This window comes from Erinaceus europaeus, chromosome 7, assembly GCF_950295315.1.
Source record: "Erinaceus europaeus chromosome 7, mEriEur2.1, whole genome shotgun sequence".
Classification (NCBI taxonomy): Eukaryota; Metazoa; Chordata; class Mammalia; order Eulipotyphla; family Erinaceidae; genus Erinaceus; species Erinaceus europaeus.
Window position 1 is genome coordinate 83,904,031 of NC_080168.1, and position 20,948 is coordinate 83,924,978.

The following is a 20,948-nucleotide window of genomic DNA, read 5'->3' on the forward strand; positions in this document are numbered from 1 at the left end:
ACACACAGTTTTTTGTACTAAAAGAATTTGAATTAAAGAGAATTTCTAGGGACCGGGTGGTGGTGTGCCCTGTAAGACTTGTTGCCATGCTCAAGCCTCCAGGTTCAAGTCCCTGGTCCCCACATACAGGGAGGAAGCTTTACAAGCAGTGAAGCAGTGCTGCAGATGCGTCTCTCTCTCTCTCTCTCTCTCTCTCTCTCTCTCCCACTCCCCTCAATTTATCTGTCTCTATCCAAAATAAACAAATTAAAGAATAGAGAGTCCCTACTAGTGATTTGTCCGAGGCCCCAGCAAATCGATCCAAAATGGAAAACAGATGGCCACTCTCCCTCAAGTCATTAAGCCAGGCTGAGGCCCATCCAACACCTGTGCTAAGGGAGCAGGCCTGGGTTCCCTTGTGGCAAGTCACTGTTGCCTTAGGAGGCCCTGCACTGGGGGCTTCCTGCCCAGCTCACACAGAACCAACCAGGTGTCATTAACACCTGAGCCGGCAGCCTTTACTCTCCTGCCTTCCAATTCTAGTGCTCCAGTTCCCAAAAGCGTTAGGCAAAACCTTCCTCTTAAGGATGGGCCCAGTTTCATGTTTGTTTTGTCCTTACCACTCCAGGCCAACTTTTCAGATAGTTGAAAAGACAAGAGAGGGAGTCATGTGGTGGTACACCCAGTTGAGTGCACACAATACAATGTGTAAGGACCCAAGTTCAAGCCCCGACTCAAGAGGGGGAGCTTCACAAGTGGTGAAGCAGGTCTGCAGGTATCTATCTTTCTGTCTCCCTCTCTATCTCCCCCACCCTTCTCAATTTCTCTTTGTCCTAGCCAATAAAATAAAACAGGAAAAAAGAAAAGAATGCTACCAGGAGTGGTAGATTCATAGTGCTGGCACTGGGGCAGGGGAAGATAGAATAATGGTTTTGTAAAGGGACTTTCTTCCCTGAGGCTCCAGAGTCCCAGGTTCAATTCCCTACACCACCATAAGCCAGAGTTGAGCAGCGCTCTGATAAAAGGAAGGAAGGGGGGAAGGAAGGAATGAAGGAAGGAAGGAAGGAGAGAAGGAAGGAAGGAAGGAAGGAAGGAAGGAAGGAAGGAAGGAAAAAGTCCTGTAGTATTGGCACTGAGCCCCAGTGATAACCCTGAGGCAATAAGAAGACAAGAAAAGACACCACAGAACCAAAGCTCCCTCCAATGTGATGGGGGTCAGGCTCAAACCTCGGTTAGGCATAAGGTAAAGCAGGTGAACTTCATGTTTTAATTATGTTGCTTTGAACAACAGCAAACCCCCACAACCAAACTGTTACGCTGGGCCAGACACTGTGGTCCATGCAGCCTAGACTTCAGGGGTAGAGAGGACTGAGCTCGGGTGTCACCTGTCCCTGCTGTGCCAGTCGGACCCTGGCCCATGAGCGTGGAAATGGAGCTCTTGACCAAAAGGGAGGTGCATGGAACAGTAGCAAGGGCTGCCTGCAGACAGAGAATAGTGGAGCAGCTGTGTCAAGCCTGTGGACAGCAACAGTCTACACAGCCCCCTGCCCTACCCTGACCTTCTGGAGCCCAAGTATCTGCTTCTGAGATCGGAGAGTGCTGCCCCTGTATCCCAGCAGCAGATTATCAATGTGTGTCTGATATGAGTGGGGTCCTGTTACTTGTAATGAGACCACTCCTGGGATGTTCTGTTGTTCTTAGCTATAGTATCTAATTAGTCAGTGCTGATCAACCACCTTTAGAATAAGAATGTCTCTTGGAAGGCAAGTGTAAGACATCCATGGAAATAGCACCCTGGGTCCTTGGGCATTCACAGCTTAGTATGAATCAGTTCAGAAACTTCCTTCTTCCCAAGAATGACTAGTTAAGATCTGAGACAAAAGGAAAATTTAGTTTTGATAAGGAAATCAAAAGGGGGTGGGGACAGTTAGTGGACTTGGTAGAACACATGCATTTCACTGCACCAGGATCCAGGTTCAAGTCCCTGGTCCCCAACTACAAGAGGGAAGTTTCATTAGCAGTGAAGCAGTGTTGCAAGTCTCTCACTCTCCCTATTTCCTCCTTTCCTCTCAATTTCTCTATTTAAAAGAAGAAGAAGGAGAAGAAGGAGGAGGAGGAGAGAAATAAAACAGTTTAGATTTCAGGACCCCAAGAGAGGGCTAAAGGTAGCCACCTTCAACAATGGGGAAAATGCGCCCAAGGTGAGTCCTGTTCCCTGTAATAAGTCAAATAATCCATTATCATTATGACTCATTAGTATTTTTAATTTACACAATGCCTTGCTTCCAAGGAACTCATTATGCCAATGGAGGCTCATTACAACAAGGAGAGCAGGGAGTAGAATTTATGTTGGACACAGGCTTCTAAATATGGCAACAAGGACCTTTATTGCATGGGTACATGACTTGAAGCAAATCTCTCTATATAAGCTAATTAAGGGGATGGAAAACTGTGTCAAGCTCGGGCAATGCTGAAGGAGAAGGGCAGAGGACTGACCACACTGACACTTCCACTCAAACACTCTATCACCCTCTGGTGCTCCCCAAATCAAACTACACTTTGGGAATGATACATTTTCCCCTTTTTTCTTCCTTCCTTCTTTCTTCCCTCCCTCCCTCCTATTTTATTTTATTTTATTTCATAGGTCGGAGAGAAACTAAGAAGGGAGGGAGAGACAGAGAGTAAGAGAGAGACATCTGCAGCTCTGCCTCACCATTCGAGAAGCTTCCCCCTTGCAGCTGGGGTCAGGGGTTTAAAGCTGAGTCCCTGCACATGGTCATGTGTGTGCTCAACTGGGTGTGCCACTGCCCAGCCTGGGCAAAATATATTTTCACAGTACTAGAGTTAAGCATTGATTGGTGAGAGAAAATGGATCATAATTTTCACATTTCTTATAATAAAACTGTGCTGCACTGGGTGCAGGTGTTTGGGAAGCAGAGAGGGGCTGGATGTGAAGAAGAGGAATGGGGTGAGGGGTGGGCTGACACCCTGGAGGGTGGGCTGAGCACCTCAGCCCAACCTGTCCCGGTTTGCTGGTTTCAGCACTAAATGTTTTGAGTGCTGGGAGCCAGCTCAGTCTCAGAAAATCCAAAGAGTTGATCACCTAATGGAGGAGCCTAGCAAGCTTTTAGTTTTGCTTTCTCCTTTTAGTTATTAATGATAGAGAGAGGGAGCAAAAGAGAAAGAAAGAACCAGAGCATCACTTTGTCACATGCGATGCTAGGGAATGAAATCAGAACCCCACGCTTTATCCTCTGTATCCTCTTCCAGGCTGCAACATGTGAATGGATATCCATGAGCACTGGTGAAAAGGAGGCACCTGAGGAAGGAGGGGAGTGCCCTGGCCACCTACAGTAGTCTCCAAATCACTCACATGTAGGCAGAAAGGTGCCCAGGCCAGGGAGAGCCATGCCCAGGGAACCACAGCAAAACCAGCACTTCTGCTGTGGGAGGTGACTGAATCTGCTCCCTGCCGTCACATGCGAGGGAGGCTCCTGCCTCCTACACTTGGGACACAGTGACAGAGCCCGCCTCACAGCAGGGAGAACCTGAGTGTGGGCATTGGGACTTCAGCTCATTAAAAGCAACGAAGATGCTTAATTGGGATTTTGTTTTTAAATTCCCCAAATGAGAGACTGTCAGAACCACTGTGAGAAGGCACTTCTTGAAATACACCCACCAACACCCAGGCAGATACTCAGAGCTGATCCTGGGCCTATGGACCTGGAGGTGGATCAGGAAGTGCGGGGGTGGGGGGTACAGGCCCCAGAGAACAAAGGAGAAGGGCTGCCCTAGAGCACAACTCCCTCACCCCCACGTCACCACCACAAAATGTAGCCCCATGGGAAGGCCTCCACACATCTGCTCTGGGAGGTTTTGGTGCTTCATTCAAAGCAGCCTTGACAGCTATAAAAACCAAAGGCCAGTGAGTATGATCTCTGACTTTTGTGCTTATTGATTCTCTCTCCTGGGAAGACTAAACAGAGCTCTCCAGTACAATGTAAGACCAGAAACCTCTCCCAGGGGCCCACAGTCCTTCTGGAGCAACAGAGGTTCTTGCTTGTGGCTTCAGGAACTCCAGTCCCACTGCCCACTCCTATTTTCTGAAACCTGCCCTCCTCACCTTGTGTCTATCCTCTGTGTTAAAAATGTAGTGAAGTGGGACTTGCCTTAGAAGATATTAAGAGAGCTAGGGAGGCAGCATAATGGTTATGCACAAAGATTTTTAGGCCTGAGGCTCTTGAGGTTCCAGGTTCTATCCCTAGCACCACTGTAAGCCAGAGCTGAGCAGCGTTCACTGTTTCCTTTTCTCTGTATCTCCTCAGTAAAGTAAATATACATATTGCCTCCAGGGTTATCGCTGGGTCTCGTTGCCTGCACTACGATCCACTGCTCCTAAAGGCCACTTTTTTCCATTATGTTGCCCTTGTTATTATTGTTATTGCTGTTGTTGTTGTTGGATAGGACAGAGAGAAATGGAGAGAGGAGGGGAAGACAGAGAGGGAGAGGGGGACAGAAAGACAGACACCTGCAGACCTGCTTTACCACTTGTGAAGCAACTCCCCTACAGGTGGGAAGCCAGGGGCTCAAATTGGGGTCCTTACACTGGCCCTTGAGCTTCACACCATGTGCGCTTAACCACTGCACTACCACCCGCCCCCCAAATATATATTTAAAAGAAACTAAGAATAACTTTGCTAGTGTGAAAGCAATGACCAGGCTCAGGTGTGTGTGGGTGACCAGTGTCCACATCCTGGAAAAGAATGAGGCTGAACACAGTTCCGCTCCAAGGAATCCACTTATTACTAAGGAAGAACACTGAGAAGCCATAGAAATAAAATATATATATATATATGCTTGCTACTAAGACATCAGCTCACCATATGCTAGCATATGCTGGGAAATATACTTTCCTTTTCTTGCTTTTTTTTTTCATAGTAAGTTTCTATGTATATGAATATGCAAGTACAATCCTAAGCAGTTTTGCAAAGGCATAGGCTGGGGAAATTATGCATAAGATTGTGCTTTGATTCAGAAGCCCCATGCCCCCCCAAATCATTCTTCATTGTCATCCTTGTGGCCACCCCCTTCTCCCACCCTCAGCCCTTGGCAATCTCTGACCTCTCCTCAGTCCCTCTGGGCCTGTCTTCCCCACAGTGTCACAGGAGCAGAATCACATACTAGACATCCTGTTGTGCCTGACTTGACTTTCACCAAAGCATTTAACACTGTTCACCCCTACTGTTGCAAATGAGAATACTGTACCCCCTTTTTTTAATAGCAGCATAGCATTCTGTAGCACCCTTCAATCTGTCCTCTAGTTGAAGATCATCTGAGTTGTTTCCCATTTGGGGTGATTATGAATAAAAACAAAGCTTCTATAAAAAAAATCTGTGTGCGTGTTACTGTGTGAACACAAGTTTTTTCTCTTGAGTAAAGAACTTTAATATCTATTGTAGGCTCAGATATTTCACTGGGTAGGGTATGTGACTTGCTAAGTATGCTGCCCACATCCAAGCCCCTGGACCACCACTGGAGGAAGCTTTGGTTATCTCTATCTCTAATTATTTCTTTTAAAAATACTTGAATTTTATTTACATTGGATAAAGACAGATAGAAATTAAGACAGGAGAGGATATGGAGAGGAAGAGAGAGATACCTGTAGTACTGCTTCATAGCTCATGAAGTTTCCCCCATGGAGGTGGAGACTGAGGACTTGAACCTGGGTCCTGTACACTGCAATGTGCGTGCTCAACAAGCTGCACCATCATCCAGCCCCCTCTATTTCTCTCTGAATGAACAAAAAAAGTAGTCTGGAACTGAGCAGTGATGCAACCAGTAAAACATACAAGCTACCCAGGTTCAAGTTCCCAGTTCCCACCTGCAAAGTGAAGCTTCATCAGTGGAAGAGCAAGCTGCAGGTGTTTCTCTTTGTCTTTCTCCATTTTTCATTCTCTTTCTTTCTTTCTTTCCTTCCTTCCTTCCTTCTTTTTTTTTTTTGTGCCTCTCTTTTTCTTTCTCTCTCCCACTCTCTCCCCCTAGTTCTATCTTTATCATCATTTTAAATAAATAACAAATAAATGGCTTCCAGGAGTGGTGGATTCACAGTGCAGACACTGAGCCCCAGTGGTAATACTGGTGTCAAAAAAGAAAAAGGAGGGAGCCAGGCAGTAGCGCAGCAGGTTAAGTGCATGTGGCACGAAGCGCAAGGACCAGCGTAAGGATCCCAGTTGAGTCCCTGGCTCCCCACCTGCGGGGGAGTCGCTTCACAGGCAGTGAAGCAGGTCTGTAGGTGTCTATCTTTCTCTCTCCCTCTCTGTCTTCCCCTTCTCTCTCCATTTCTCTCTGTCCTATCCAACAAGGATGACATCAATAACAACAACAATAATAACTACAACATAAAACAACAAGGGCAACAAAAGGGGGGGAAAGGCAAAAAAAATAAGAGAGAAAGAAGAGTGGTGATACGGTGCATGTGTGAAGCCTTAGCTACACACACACACACACACACACACACACACACACACACACACACACACACACACGAGAAATCCTCACCCAGAATCTACATTATTCTGTTTTACAGAGCTAGAACACAAGGCTTAAGTAAGTTAACAACATGTATACCGGAACATAGCTGGAAGAAAGGGATTACAGATCCAGCCGTGTGACAGCTCTGCTCCATCATCCCTGGTTGAGCTTCTCCAAAAGTCAGGCAGTACCTCTACCCATGTGCTATGCAAGAAACCAACATATCCACAGGTGGTTTCTACTGAACACTGACAGGTGGAAGCCAAGAGGAGTTCGGCCATGCTCAGGGCAAGTGTTCCCAGCAGAGTCACAACGAAGTGAGTGTTGACCTGATAGGAGACATCCCACATAGAAGAGCTGCAGGGACAGAAGCATAGAGGCCTATGGCTAGTGGCTCATTTCAAAAACCATGGGCTGGAGCCAAGTGCTGGTGGATCTGGTAGAGCATACACAGTACCATGTATAAGGACCTGAGTTCAAACTCCGGGTCCCCACCTGCAGAGAGAAAACTTCATGAGAAGTGAAGCAATGCTGCAAGTGTCTTGCTCCCTCTCTATCTTCCCTCCCCTTTCCCTATCTCTAGCCAATAAATAAATAAATAAACACAATACTTAAAAAATAATGAGCTGACTGGTAGAAACTCCATGTCAGAGGATAATGGGAAGTATGTTTGGGAAGCTAGTGGGATATGACATCAAAGGATTGAAATTTCACATCAAAGGGTTTAGATGTGTTTTTTTTTTTTAAATATTTATTCATTCCCTTTTGTTGCCCTTGTTTTTTTATTGTTGTAGTTATTGTTGTTGATGATGTCGTCACTGTTGGATAGGACAGAGAGAAATGGAGAGAGGAGGGGAAGACTGAGAGGGGCAGAGAAAGATAGACACCTGCAGATCTGCTTCGCCACTTGTGAAGCAGTGCCCCTGCAGGTGGGGAGCTGGGAGCTCGAACCCAGATCCTTACACTGGTCCTTGCATTTTGCACCACCTGTGCTTAACCTGCTGCACTACCGCCCAACTCCCAGTCTAGATGTTTTTAAAATAGATAGACTAGCTAACATGTCCATAGTATTTGCTGTTCCCTAAGCAGTATACTTCACTAGGAATCTTAAAGGTTCATGAGATGGAAGGAGGGCTTAGAAACAAAAAAGATGCATGGAGAAAGCTCTGGGAACTGACTGTTGATAAGACAGAATGTCTGGCACCAACACAGTGTCTATGAAAATACCCCATCTTGTCAGTGCCATGCTTTGGTCTTCTCCAAGGCTTTGTACCCTTGTTCTCCTCATTAATGAATAGAACCTACTTTAAATCATTCAAGTGTCTAATTCTCTCACACCTCATCATTAACCACAGTGTCTAGCATACAGTCGGTATTCTTTAAATGCCTGCTGAGCAAATAAGGCATTTGTTCATTAATATTTTAGTTATTAGTTACCACATCAAACTCAAATAATTTCTTTCCAAGCAGCTAGAGTGTAATAAAGTAGATTCATGTGGTAGATGATTGTCTGAAGCATTATTCCCTCTTCCTCACTTCATGCTGAGCTCTTGGAATGACTGGTGTTGGTCACTGGACAATGACAGAGGAGGGCACCAGTTTCTGTAGTGGAGCGGTTATCATGTTCGCCTCACACATTAATAGAGGTAGAGCAAGCAGAGACTTGGCATATGCTTGCACATGGCCTTGGGTCATTGCCAAAGGACCCAGCTTAGAAATCCAAAACTTAGATATACCCAACTAAGTTCAGCTGAGGCTAGCCTGCCTATATACCTACTGAATGCCTCTGGAATCTTCTGGAGAGCTTGTTACTCAGCAATAGCTGACAGATACAATCCTACACCCAAAATACACCAACTATAATTTTGTTGTCTGGGACGATGAATCACAGACTGAGGTTGCAGACTACATCTAACACTCCATTTCCATGCAAATCTGTAAAGTTGTTATGGGGACGGAATGAAATAATAATAATAATAATAAAAGAAAAATGCTAAAACAAACCTGGAACATGGGAAGTGCTCAGTAGAGACCACTATGAAGTTGTTTAGGATCCTGGGTCCTGAATTTAAATAGCAGTTGCCATCGGTGTGTGGATGGGCTGGTGCACAGAGATCTCCAAATAACAGAGCATCAAGTGACAAGAAGTTTATTGTTATTAGATGTGTGCCTTCCTAGAAGGACCTGAACAGAATTCCCCCACCTCTGCCAGCACGCTCAGGCCCCCAACTGTCCATAACAGCCGATTTGTCAATGACACAGCTGACCTGGAGGAGGTGGAGCCTGTCCTGACCTTATGTCCTGAGGTGTGAGAGGTGAGGTGTGGGTGAGTTTTGGTCTGTGTGGCCCAGGCAATGGCTGGCTGCCAGCAGAGCACTTAGCATAGCTCTTCCTCTCCCCTCTCCCTCTAATCTGTCTTCACTCCTCACGCACTCTCATTGCCACTGAATGCCAATGGGCAAAATGTCAAGGATACGAAAAGACTACAAATACAGAGGTAGGATCAGCAACCAAACAGATTTGCTCTCAGCTATAACTCATTCACTCATAGATCTGCAGTGAGCATCTGGCTCAGTTTGTCCCTGGTGGGGTAAACTAGGAAAATCCATGTCCCTGCCACCCCCACAAAACACTAAGACTTACTTCCAAACTTTTATCTAATTCACAGACCAGGTCTCAACAAGGAGCTATGGAGGGGCTCTGATAACCTCTCACATTTAAACCTCTGGCTTCCAAACCCTCTGGTGATAAATTCTGCAGACATGGGCATCTGTCTGTCCTGTCCTCCAAATGTGAGGAACCTGAGTGTTTGGGTGGGAACTGGAAACATTTCTAGAGTCCTAAATGAATCTTCAACATTGCCAAACAGCCCATCCTACATTACATAACCAGGCTGGGAAGACATGTTTCCTATTAGAAAGGCAGCCAGCAGTTTCTGAGGGCTGAGACAGCGGTCTGGGCTCTGAACCTGCTTCAGAGTACTGTTTTCATCTCTCTGCACCTCCTCATCTGTCAGGCAAAGGCACGTTCCCACTGGCCCCTCTGCTACTGACATGCCTCTGTGTGTATTGTACTCTTCCACTCTAGAGAGAATGAATAAGTAGTGAGGCATAAGAATTAGTATGCTTCTCAGAGAGGTTGGAAAGATCAATAAAATGTTTCTAACACAAGGAGGAAATGGAAATGAAGAGTTATCAAGCTCCTGAGAAGCAGACCGGATCCATTCTGAAATACAACATAACCCGCAGCATAATCATCAAAAAGGCCGCCTCTCTAGATCGCAGTGTGCCTGCCCATGTTCTCAGTGAAGGCAGAGGGGCCTCTTGGCACTGCCTCACCCTCCAGTTTGTTCTCCCTCTGACATGGCTGGTCACTCCCTCAGTACTTGCTCCACCATAACACAGTGACAGGTATGAGAAAAGAAATCATGACGGTTCAGAGAACTGTGTCCTGAACTGTGGAGGTAGACAGACCTGGGTTCAAATCCTGGTTCTTCCACTTGACCTTGAGCAGGTTATAGTGCTCTCTTGATTCTGATTCTGGTTCTGGTTCTGGTTCTCTCTCTCTCTCTCCACCAGGGTTATGGCTGGGGCTCAGTGACTGCACTAAGAATCCACTGCTCCAGGCAGCCCCACATACCCCCACCCTTTTATTTTATTTATTTATTTATTTAGCTTTTCTTTGATTTAATAGGACAGTGAAAAATTGAGAAGGGAGGGGGAGATAGAGAGGGAAAGAGAAAGACAGACACCTGCATCACTGCTTCACTGTTCATGAAACGTTCCACCTATATGTGGAGAACAGAGGCTTGAACTCAGGTCTTTGAACATGGTAACATGCACGTTCAATTGGGTGAGCCATCACTCAGTCCCTCTTTCTCTCTCTCTCTCTCTCTCTTCAGAAAGAAAGTGAAACAGACACACAAAACACAGCACTGAAGCTTCCTTTAATGCAGCAGGAGCTGGGCTCCAACCTGGGTCAGGCACATGGCAAAAGCAAGTCACTATCCAAGCGATCTATTTCACTGGCCTCTTCTTCTGCACTGTGTGGGCAGTAATGCCTCCACCAGAGGGTAGTCCTGAGAGTCAAATGAGAAATGTATGTACCATGCTCCCCAGTGCCCAGCACACAGCAAACGCCCCCACAGGTTTGTGTTGGACGGTGGACAGGTAGATGAGCAAGCAGTAGAGTTGGCTCATTCTATGCCTCAAATGGGGGCTCCTGCACCTCAGAAGGTCTCTGGTTTAGTGTAATTCTCTGTTTTTTATGTATTCAAAATTCTTTTATTTATTTATTTATTGGATAGACACAGCCAGAAATTGAGAGGGAAGGGGTGATGGAGAGGGATAAAGATAGACACCTGCAGCACTGCTTCACCACTCATGAAGCTTTCCCCCTGCAGATGGGGACTGAGGACTCGGGTCCTTGAGCACTGTAACATGTGCACACAACCAGGTGTACCACCACCTGCCCCCCTGTATTGAAAAATTCTTAATAAATTTTAAACAAGGGGTCCCATTTTGTTCTTTGACCCTGGACCCCACCGGCCGCAAAGCGTGTCCTGCTGAGAACCACCTGTGAGCGTGCTTCCTCTCCCCGGAGCGTCTGTCTTCCGATAGAGATACAGGGTAAATGGTGGCCTGACTTACCCTTGGGGACTTTTGGTTCCTTTGGCCACCATCCCACATTTAGAACACACTCAGAGGTGGGAATATTTCATGTGAAACCTGCACCATTTCATAGTTAGTTCTCAGGTATTTACTAAAACAAATATAGAATGACCTTGCCAGAAGGTAAAAGGTTTTCCCCCATTCTTGTGTAGTTTCCATAACAACAAGTGTGATTCATCCCACCCACCCACCCCAAGCCACCAAGTCCCTTCATCCCAGAAAGGTAAAGCACTAATAATCAACTTAATAAATTTGGAAGCAATAAACTTGACCTGGTCAGCCCGCTTCCTGTTCATCCTCTTTCTGGAGGAGGATGAGAGTGTCTGACTCTGGAGGGAAATGTTAGGGAGCCTGTCTGTCTCTCAAACTGATCCTCATCACCAACTGACCTTATCTACAACAACAGTGAAATTTTGACTTGTACCCATCGCTTCTAGCTTTTTATTTTTAATTTCTTTATTGGGGAATTAATGCTTTACATTCAACAGTAAATACAATAGTTTGTACATGCATAACATTTCCCAGTTTTCCGTATAACAATACAACCCCCACTAGGTCCTCTGTCATCCTTCTTGGATCTGTATTCTCCCCACCCACCCGCCCACCCCAGAGTCTTTTACTTTGGTGCAATACGCCAACTAGCTTTTTTTTTGCCTCCTTGGTTATTACTGGGGCTAGGTGCCTGCACCACAAATCCACTGCTCCTGGTGGCCATCTTTTTTCCCGTTGTTGTTGTTGGATAGGACAGAGAGAAACTGAGAGGAAGGGAAGACAGAGAGGGGGAAAGAAAGACACCTGCGGGAGTCCGGTGGTAGCACAGTGGGTTAAGCGCATGTGGCACAAAGTGCAAGGACGGTGAAAGGATCCTGGTTCAAGCTCCCGGCTCCCCACCTGCAGGGGAGTCACTTCACAGGCAGTGAATCAGGTCTGCAGGTGTCTGTCTTTCTCTCCCCCTCTCTGTCTTCCCCTCCTCTCTCCATTTCTTTCTGTCCTATCCAACAATGACGACATCAATAACAACAATAAGAACTACAACTATAAAACAACAAGGGTAACAAAAGGGAATAAATAAATATTAAAAAATAAATAAATAATTCTTTTAAAAAAAAGAAAAAGAAAGAAAGACACCTGCACACCTGATTCACTGCTTGTAATGTGATTCCCCAGCAGGTGTGGAGCCAGGGCTTAAACCAGAATCCTTGTGCCAGTCTTGAACACTATGTGTGCTTAAACGTGTGCTACTGCCCGGTCCCCCATTTCTCAATATTTAATGGACAGCCTCACCAACCCCTAAACCGCATGAACCCCAAATTACCCAAAGCCACATTTAATTAAAACACCATTACTGCAAGCTCTACTTAGATGAGGAAGTGGTATACACACACCGGGGAGGATCTTAGATTCCCTGCATCTCTGTGCTGAGTGACCTGTATATCTCACTCCAGAGCACTTGACTCAAGAAGAAAAAAATTTAGGAACCAGGCAGTGATGCACCTGGTTGAGCACACATATTACCATGCACAAGGACCCAGGTTCAAGCCCTCTGGTTCCCAGCAGCAGGGGGAAAGCTTCACAAGCAGTAAATAAGTAGTATTGCATTTGTTTCTCATCCTCTCTCTCTCTTTCTTCTTCTTCTCCTCCTCCTCCTCCTCCTCCTTCTTCTTCCCTCCCTCCCTCCCTCCCTCCCTCCGTCTCCTCTTTCCTCTCAATTTCTCTTTGTCTCTATCCAAAGTAAATAAAAATATATGTATAAAAAGGAGAAGATTCAAAGAGACCAGGTAGTTTGGAACATTGATTCTCAGCCTTCAATATACAACAGAATTATCTGAAGGGGCCTGAGCTAAATACACATTTCTCAGACCCATCCTAGAGCCAAGGATTCAGTAGATTTGTAGGTGAGGCCTGAGAACGTGCATTCCTACCAAGTTTCCCTGGGACTGCTAGTGCTGCTGAGGGAGGGATGCTCCTCTGACAGTCATGGGCCTATTATCCCAGAGCAGGATCTAAAAGGCAGCTGTCCTGTGCTCAGCTGAATGCCCTGCTGGGTCACCCTGCCTCATGACCGTGCCCACATCAGCCCTGGCTGGAAGTGCCCTTGACTGCAGGTTTTATACTTGCCAATGCCACATGAGATGAACTTTCTCTTCTCTCCCAAAATCATGCTTACAATGAGCCTTGAGCGTCCAGAAACAAAACTAAACCAAACCATTTTAACAATGCTATTTCTGGCACTATTATATATTATAGGAAACATGAAATGAGAGCTCGTGGAAAAAATACATAAATAAATGCATGAAAGACTCCCCAAAGCAACCAGGACAAGGACAAGAACCCAAAATGCTAGGCAATGTGGGCTTATCTCGACCTACATGCATTTTGCTTAAAGACAAAAAAAAAAGAAGAAGAAGAAGAAGAAAGGAAAAGAAAAATGGTTTCACTTACCCAGAGTGTTGGTAGCAAAGTTTTTTTCCAGCCTGTCTTCTGTGAGTTCTCTTTTATTGACCATGCAACCTGCATTATTGACCTAGAAATTATAGTTCCCAGCTCAAAACACAGAACAACAGAGCCAAAGGACTGATTCCCAAACCCCAGGTTTCCCCTCAACTATAATCAAGTGATAACAAAAATTTCTCTTAACTGTCCTTTCACTCAAGGCCCCTTTCAGGAAAATGCCCCTTGTGCAGAAGGTTCAACCACAGAACTGTCCAGAAAGTCCAGTGAGGAGTTGTGGGCTGTGAAGTGCTTTGGGAACATATGTAGAGCTGTGTTGTCCATCAGAAGTATATAATGCTAAGCTTCTCTCATTAAAAGGGAGTGGGGGAGGAAAAGCCAGCTAAAATCAATCTAATAATGTAATCATACTCAGTAGCTCTAAATGGTAGCATTTCAGCATTAATGTAAAACATTAATGAGGGGTCATGTGGTGCATCTAGTTGAGTGCACACATTACAGTGCCCGAGGACCGAGGTTCAAGTCTCTGGTCTCCACCTGCAGGGGTGGAGTGCTTCAGATATCTCTATCTCCCTCCTCAATTTCTCTTTGTCTCAATGCAAAAAAAATATTAAAGATTATTATAAAAAAACAAAATAAAATATTAATGAGACAGCTTACTTTTTTCAGACTGTTTTTTAAATTAGCTGATTTTCTAATTTTTTAATCAAGAAAATGTTATTTTACAAGTCTGTTCTTATCTCAGGGATATAATTTCACACCTCCACAAAATGTGTGTCAGTGCACCTCGCCCACCACCAAAGTGCCATCTCCCTGCACCATGGGTCACTGGGTCCCACTTTCTCTTCCTTCCACTCCCCTTTGTAACCTCAAGTATGCAGAGACATAGAAACTGGCTGATATCCACACTTACAGACCACCTCAACATAGACTAGCTATAATTAAAATGTCCATATCTGATAGCATTACATAAGATCTCAACCCAAATGGACATTCTGAAACACATTAGAAACTATTGGAGTAGGGGCTAGGTGGTGGTGTGACTGGTAGAACACATATGTTACTATGAACAAGGGCCTGGGTTCAAGCCTCCTGGGCCTACCTACAGGGGAAAGGATGCAGGAAGTGAAGCAGTGTTGTAGGTGCCTCTCTCTCTCTCCCCCTTCCTTTCTCTATTTTCCCCTGATCCTCTAATTCTAATACACCAACTCTCAAATCTACAGAGCCCAGGACTACAGATACACATGTGATTGTTTCATGAAAACAGAACATGTACATTCCCCCCAGCTCCACCCACCCCGAGCTTATCCACAGGGTGTTTCTTCCCTCCTCAAAAATCTAACTAATGTGCTGGGACCTCCTCTTGAATCCAATTGCCAGCCCCCACCCGAAAAGCTTCTCACTGAGCAGCCCACACAGATGCGCAAGTATACACACACTCATCCTCACAAAGGAGAAATGGATCCAGATTTCTCAAAGATGTCCTAGAAATGAAATTCCTTTTCTGCTTGTGTTTATAAAGCTTACCAGAACATTGAGTTTATGTTCCTGCTTGAAATCTTCAGCAAATTTCCAGATTTTCTTGGGATCAGATAAGTCCACAATGTGCAGAAAGATGTTCTAAGCCAGAAAAAGGGAGGAAAAAAAGTTGTGAAGCTATTAAAAAAAAAAACCCTAGCATTTGTTTAATTGAAAACACATGTACAAAATGTATTACAGAATGAAACAAAACAGAATGCAACTTTTTTACTCCTCTGAAGTAAACCATGGTTCACATTTTCTTGCGAATCATCCATAAATACTGTAAGTACATGTAGTCTATCTATGAGCATATTTTAAACATCATATAGGACATACTTTAAACTCTGTTATCCATTTGTGTATGCCCCCTTTCTGTACAAATGAGAGCAGACTATCTATGTTTCTAGACCCTTCTTCACCTAATAATCTGCTTTGGAGATTTTGTTGTTGTTGTTGTTACATATAAGCCTATTTTATGCCTTTTAATGGCACAGAATACTTGTGCATGGATATACCGCAGTTTCCTACTGCAAATCAGTTATGGGTTGTCATCAGTATTTTTGGTCTTAACACAATACAAAGATACATCATAACTCTAGGATGACAATTTCCTCTGTGACTCAGCCCTTTCTTATGTTATGGTTCCCCAGTGGACACAACACCCTCTTCCATTAGACCCAGGATTCCTTGAAGGAGAGATTATGTTGAATGGCCCCCTTTCCTACTGGTTGCACACAGAGAGATTATATACCTTGATGATTGATGCCGCTGCTGGCTAAGACCTTTCTCTCTGGCCCCCCAGCACATGAATCACATGGGTTTGCTGGGTCCCCAGTGAGCACAGGGTCTCCCCCCTAGCTCTAGCAAGCGAGTGTGATGAATCACCAACACAAGCCAGAGGTCTTTACTGCTGCGGAGCCCTGAGAACTGAAGCCATGGGCCAGGCCCTGAACAATGCCCACATCTCCTCTGACCATGGAGAGCATGCAGTGCCCTGGCTCAGTTTCCCCTTTAACTGAACCCTAGAACTTCAGGCTGCAATCTGTATTTCTTTCTACCAGTCTTAAAACATACCATTTTCTCAACCTGAGACAAAGGCTCGAATGAAAAATAGAAGCAACTCCACAGTTCCATGATTGAGAAGGTCTATGAGTCACCTGGAAGCCCACATTCAGCTCAAGCCTGGCACAGTGACTATTTCTCTGCCTTCAAAAGGTGGGGATGATATTGTCTACACAGGACTGTGCTCTTCACAAAGCCTGTGAAGTTTTTTTTTTATATTTTATTTATTTGTTAGTAATAGTTTGTTACAAGATTGTAAGATTAAATTGTATAGTTCCACACCACACCCAGCACCAAAGTTCCATATCCCCAACCTCCCACCTCCCAAAGATAACCACCATAGTTCTCATAAATCTTATGAACAGTTTGCTTAATTCTGTTTTGTTTGGATGGTTTTGTTTTATTTTTTGGCAGGTTCATTATCAATCAGATCTCTAGATTCCACATATGAGTGAAACCATCTGTAGTTGTCTTTTATCTCTTTCCTTATTTTCTAAACATAATCACCTCCAGTTCCATTCATTTTGTCCCAAAGGGCATAATATTATCTTTATTTGATTGCAGAGTAGTATTCCATGGGATATATATGCCATAGCCCATGAAGGATTTTTTTCTAGAGTAGTCATTAGATTCAGCCCTAAGTGGATTGTCCCCCCCCACCAATGATTGCAACCTGAGTGTAGGCACCTGATCCTTTCCTGCAATCTCCCTAAGATCCCTTCCAACCCATACTATGTTGCTGCCTGACACATATTCGAAATTCAGGTTAAAAAAAAAAAATGTCAAGTGAACTACAGTCACTTCTACTTGGAGCATCTCACAGCCTCTTTGGGTTTTCCAGAAGACACCTCAGAGTTCAAGGAGGAAGAGAGAGACTTAATGTCCCAAACAAATCAACCATGGGGCCTGGTGAAATAAAACATCACAAGAAATAGAAAAAAATCATCTGTCTCCCTCTGGAGGAATACAGTCGTCCCCCGTTTATCGCGGTTAATCAGTTTCAGGCTCTATTGCAATAAGTGAATTTCCTTGAAGTAGGATTCTTTATAAATAGAATATTTTCATAGAGCATAGAAAACCTGTTTATGACCTTCTAAATACAGTTTTTTACATTACTGGAACCCTCTAGACATAAAATAACACCCCTTTAGCTTTGCTTCCTTGTTGAAAGAGACAGTAGCCATTACACAAATGTTCTTTTCATCTTTATGGATGGAGCAAATAGTAGACTCATTCCAGTCGTAATGGCAGGCAACCTCCATGATTTTCTTGCCATCTTTGATCATATCCAAGAGTTTCACCTTTTCCTGAATGGTAAGCATCTTCCCCCAGCACTTAGTTTCATTGTCAGAAGGCTTAGAAGAAGCAGAATGTTTAGGAGCCATTGTGGGTCTTACATAAAGGTTCTCAGAAATCGCAAACACTTATAAGAGCATAGATGCTTCTGATGTGAAGCAATGTAGAAGTGAGTATGGGAAAAACATGCTCTGATTGGCTTGGTTTCCCCACACCTGATTTCAAACACACTGCACACATAAGGAGTGGTCTAGCGGCTGCCCCTGGAGTTAAAGGATTTGTGGGGGTGCTCAAATACATAGGCCTACAGTCCATATGTACAGTCATTTTAATTTTAATTGTAATACAGGGGTGTATAATTGACTCAGACGACCGAGCTGATGCTGTATCATTTTCACTGTCTCGATCAACGTTTTAGTGAATGTATTTGAAAAAACTGCGATAGAGTCAGGCTTCGAAAGCAGAAGCATGAAGTGGTGAGGGATGAGTCGTACAGGAGGCCAAGGGTACCCAGAAGAAGTCAGTGGTCCACTGAGACCAGGAAGGGGAGCAAAGACCGGGTGTGTATGTTTACAGGCCTTGGTCTACTAGTGTGCCTGTCACTGCTGGCTGCCTGTGACCAAGATGACCTACAGAGGACTATAGGGATGGCTGTAGGGCCCACTGCATTCAGCTTTCTTTTTCTAGAGTTTTGTGTTTTTTTTAGGAGAGAATCAGAGAGAGCACCACTCTGGCATTGGTGATACCAGTGATTAAATTCAGGAACTCATGCATGCAAGGCCTGTGCTCTACTGGTAAGCAACTTCTCCGGCTATTGTGTTAAGATATTTTTTTTAGCTATTTCTCTTTTGTAAATGTATTTATTTATTTATTTATTTATTTTTGGATAGGGACAGAGAAACTGGGAGGGAAGGGGGAGGTAAAGGAGGAGAGAGAAAGAGAGATACTTGCAGTACACTGTTTCACCTCTAAGGAGACTTCCTCCTTGCAGCTGGGGGCCAGGGACTTGAACCCTGGTCCTTGTGCACTATAATGTGCATGTTCTACCAGGTGCACCACCAGTCCTGTATTAACTTTTTTTTTTCCCACTAGGTATATTGGCTGGGCTCAGTGCTTACACAACTCCACACCTCATGGTGGCCATTTTTTCTTTTTTCATCTTACAGAGATGGTGGCAGGGGTGGGGAGACACTTGCAGCACTGCTCCACTGCTCATGAAGTTTCCCCATGCAGATGAAGACTGGAGGTTTGAACCCAGATCTCTGTGCATGGTAATGCATGCACTCTACTGGGTGTGTCCACCTGCCCCCCCACACTATATTAATTTTTTTTTAATCCTGTAATATAAATGTGGCTAGTGAAATTGAACAAAATGGCATTGGGAGCCATTTGGTGGACACATCATTGCATAGCTGCTGTGTGACACAGGAGGTAAGTCTGACAAGCAAATGGCACATGGCACGTGATTGTGCCCTCAGACACAGAAGTCACTGCAGCGTGAGGTGGCTGTGAATGCTGAGTGCCGGGTCAGCTAAACCAAGGGTTACTGAGAGAATGGAAGCCCCTGCTGGCCTGGGAGAGCTGGAGCACAGAAAGCCCCGGTTTTGATGTTGATGGAGTTAGTCCCCAAAGTCAGGAGGCCCACTGACACCTTCCAACCACCCTGGGGCTATGCAGGAGTTAAAATGCTGTTATTTTTCTTGCCTCCTTCCTTATTAAATGATTATTCTTTTTTTTTTTTTTTCAATGTTGTCTAGTGGCTGGGTGGTAGCACATGTTACCATGGGCAAGCTCCCATGTTCAGGCTCCTAGTTCCCACCTGTAGGAGGCAAATTTAATGAGCAGTGAAGCAGGGCTATAGATGTCTCTCTTCCTCTCTATCTTCCCCTTCCCTCTCAATTTATCTTTGTCTTATCAATCAAAGGAAAAAAGAAAAGAAAAGAAAAGAAAAATGGCCACTGGGAGTCATGGACTCTTTGTAGGCATGTAATCCCAGCAATAACCCTGGTGGCAATTCGAAAGTAAAAATAAAAGAATGGAAATCATGGTGGAACTGTTGCAAGCACAAGAGCCCAGACATAACCCTGGTGTCCAAAAGAAAAAAAAGTTGTCCTGTCCAGGCACTATACCTCTGAACTTTCTCCTCAAAACTCATAACTCCAAACTAATTATGAGAAAACTGTATTAAAATTATTTCATGAGATAGTCCTGAGAGGCAGTCTACAAAATGCCTGTCACTGTTCCTCTGAACTGTCAGTAATAAAAACACTAGGAAATAATCCAAAGTTAACCCAATTGTCAAATAATGTGATTATAGTAATAACTAGCTATTGTCTTCTTAAACCCTAAGACAGCAGGAACCTCCTGCTTCCTCTATAAAGCCTATATTTCCCCCGGTCCTGGAACCTCTAGGGTGGGGCTCACTTTCCTGCATGCTTCTCTCAATTCATACCAAATGATATTCCATCCACTGATCCCAACTTAATCAATGCAAGGAGTACCATCTCAGCATGCTTCACTTCAGACTGTGTCCAGAGACATCAGGCATGGAATGTCAACCCTTCATCCTCATTGTCAGGCTAGTGATACAAGAGAGAGATGACCCAGGAACTGAGCTCGTGGCAGCAAGGATGTTCAAATCTTTATTCATCCAAGTGCCCCAGAATCAGGCTGTAGAACACTGGGCTAGAAACCAGAAGTCCAAGTCAGAAAGGGAAGTGGCTTGACAATACTATACATGGTTAGGAAAGGTGCAGAGAAAGGTAAAAGGAGGCTGGGAAAGGTAGGGACTTCCTTAGCAACTGTTGCTAAGGGTTTAACTGATAGAATTAATAATACCCTGCAGGCAGGGAGGGTCTAGAGGGTAGGAAAAGAATATATCAAATGAGAAGAATGGGTGGGGAAATAGGGAGGAGAGCTTAAGTTATTTGTTAGACAAAGCAAAACATTGATATGTAGATAATAAGAGAGCAGCCATTGTATCAAGGAATGCAGGGTGAGGCAGGGGAGCTGGCTTAATATTTTAAGGAATGCCAAGCCCCTGGAGGCAGAAAAATACAGGGTTTCTGAAGGCAGGGATTGGCTGACAGGGAAGCAAAAACTGGGACCTGTACTTTCTCCCCAGCTCAACCTTAGCAAGAGGGAGTCTGACAGGGAGATTCATTTCCTCGGTTCCCCATTTTTCAATGGGAAAAGCCTCACCACGCTCAGCCTGGTTCTCACAGTATTCCAAGTACCTCATTACTCGGGTGAGCCCTTTCCTTTCATAGCATTCTCAAATTCCATTCCAGGAGCTTCACTTCCTAACAAAACCCCCAAACCTAGATATAGACCAGGTCCCGTGAGATAGAGCATATGTTCACATGTATCCATAAATTAGGGCAAAATACATACCTGAAAGCAAAAATACACAATAGTCTGTAGTGGGTCAGTATAAAG

The 20,948-nt window shown here is 44.6% G+C and overlaps 1 protein-coding gene across 6 annotated transcripts in view; it reads right to left on the bottom strand.

Annotated features, from left to right (window-relative positions):
- Window positions 1-20,948, bottom strand: part of DHRS12 (dehydrogenase/reductase 12) — a 40,813-nt gene that overhangs the window by 10,717 nt on the left and 9,148 nt on the right. For 4 of the 6 annotated variants that reach the window (XM_060194877.1, XM_007521565.3, XM_060194881.1 and 1 more), the window contains exons 4-5: window positions 15,159-15,251; window positions 13,623-13,704 (exon numbers count right to left, since the gene is read on the bottom strand). In XM_060194877.1, coding sequence (XP_060050860.1) covers window positions 13,623-13,704; window positions 15,159-15,251 — 175 coding nt within the window. Of the gene's footprint in view, window positions 1-13,622; window positions 13,705-15,158; window positions 15,252-16,226; window positions 16,412-20,948 lie in introns of all 6 variants that reach the window. The other 2 variants (XM_060194879.1, XM_060194878.1) reach the window with 2 other exon arrangements.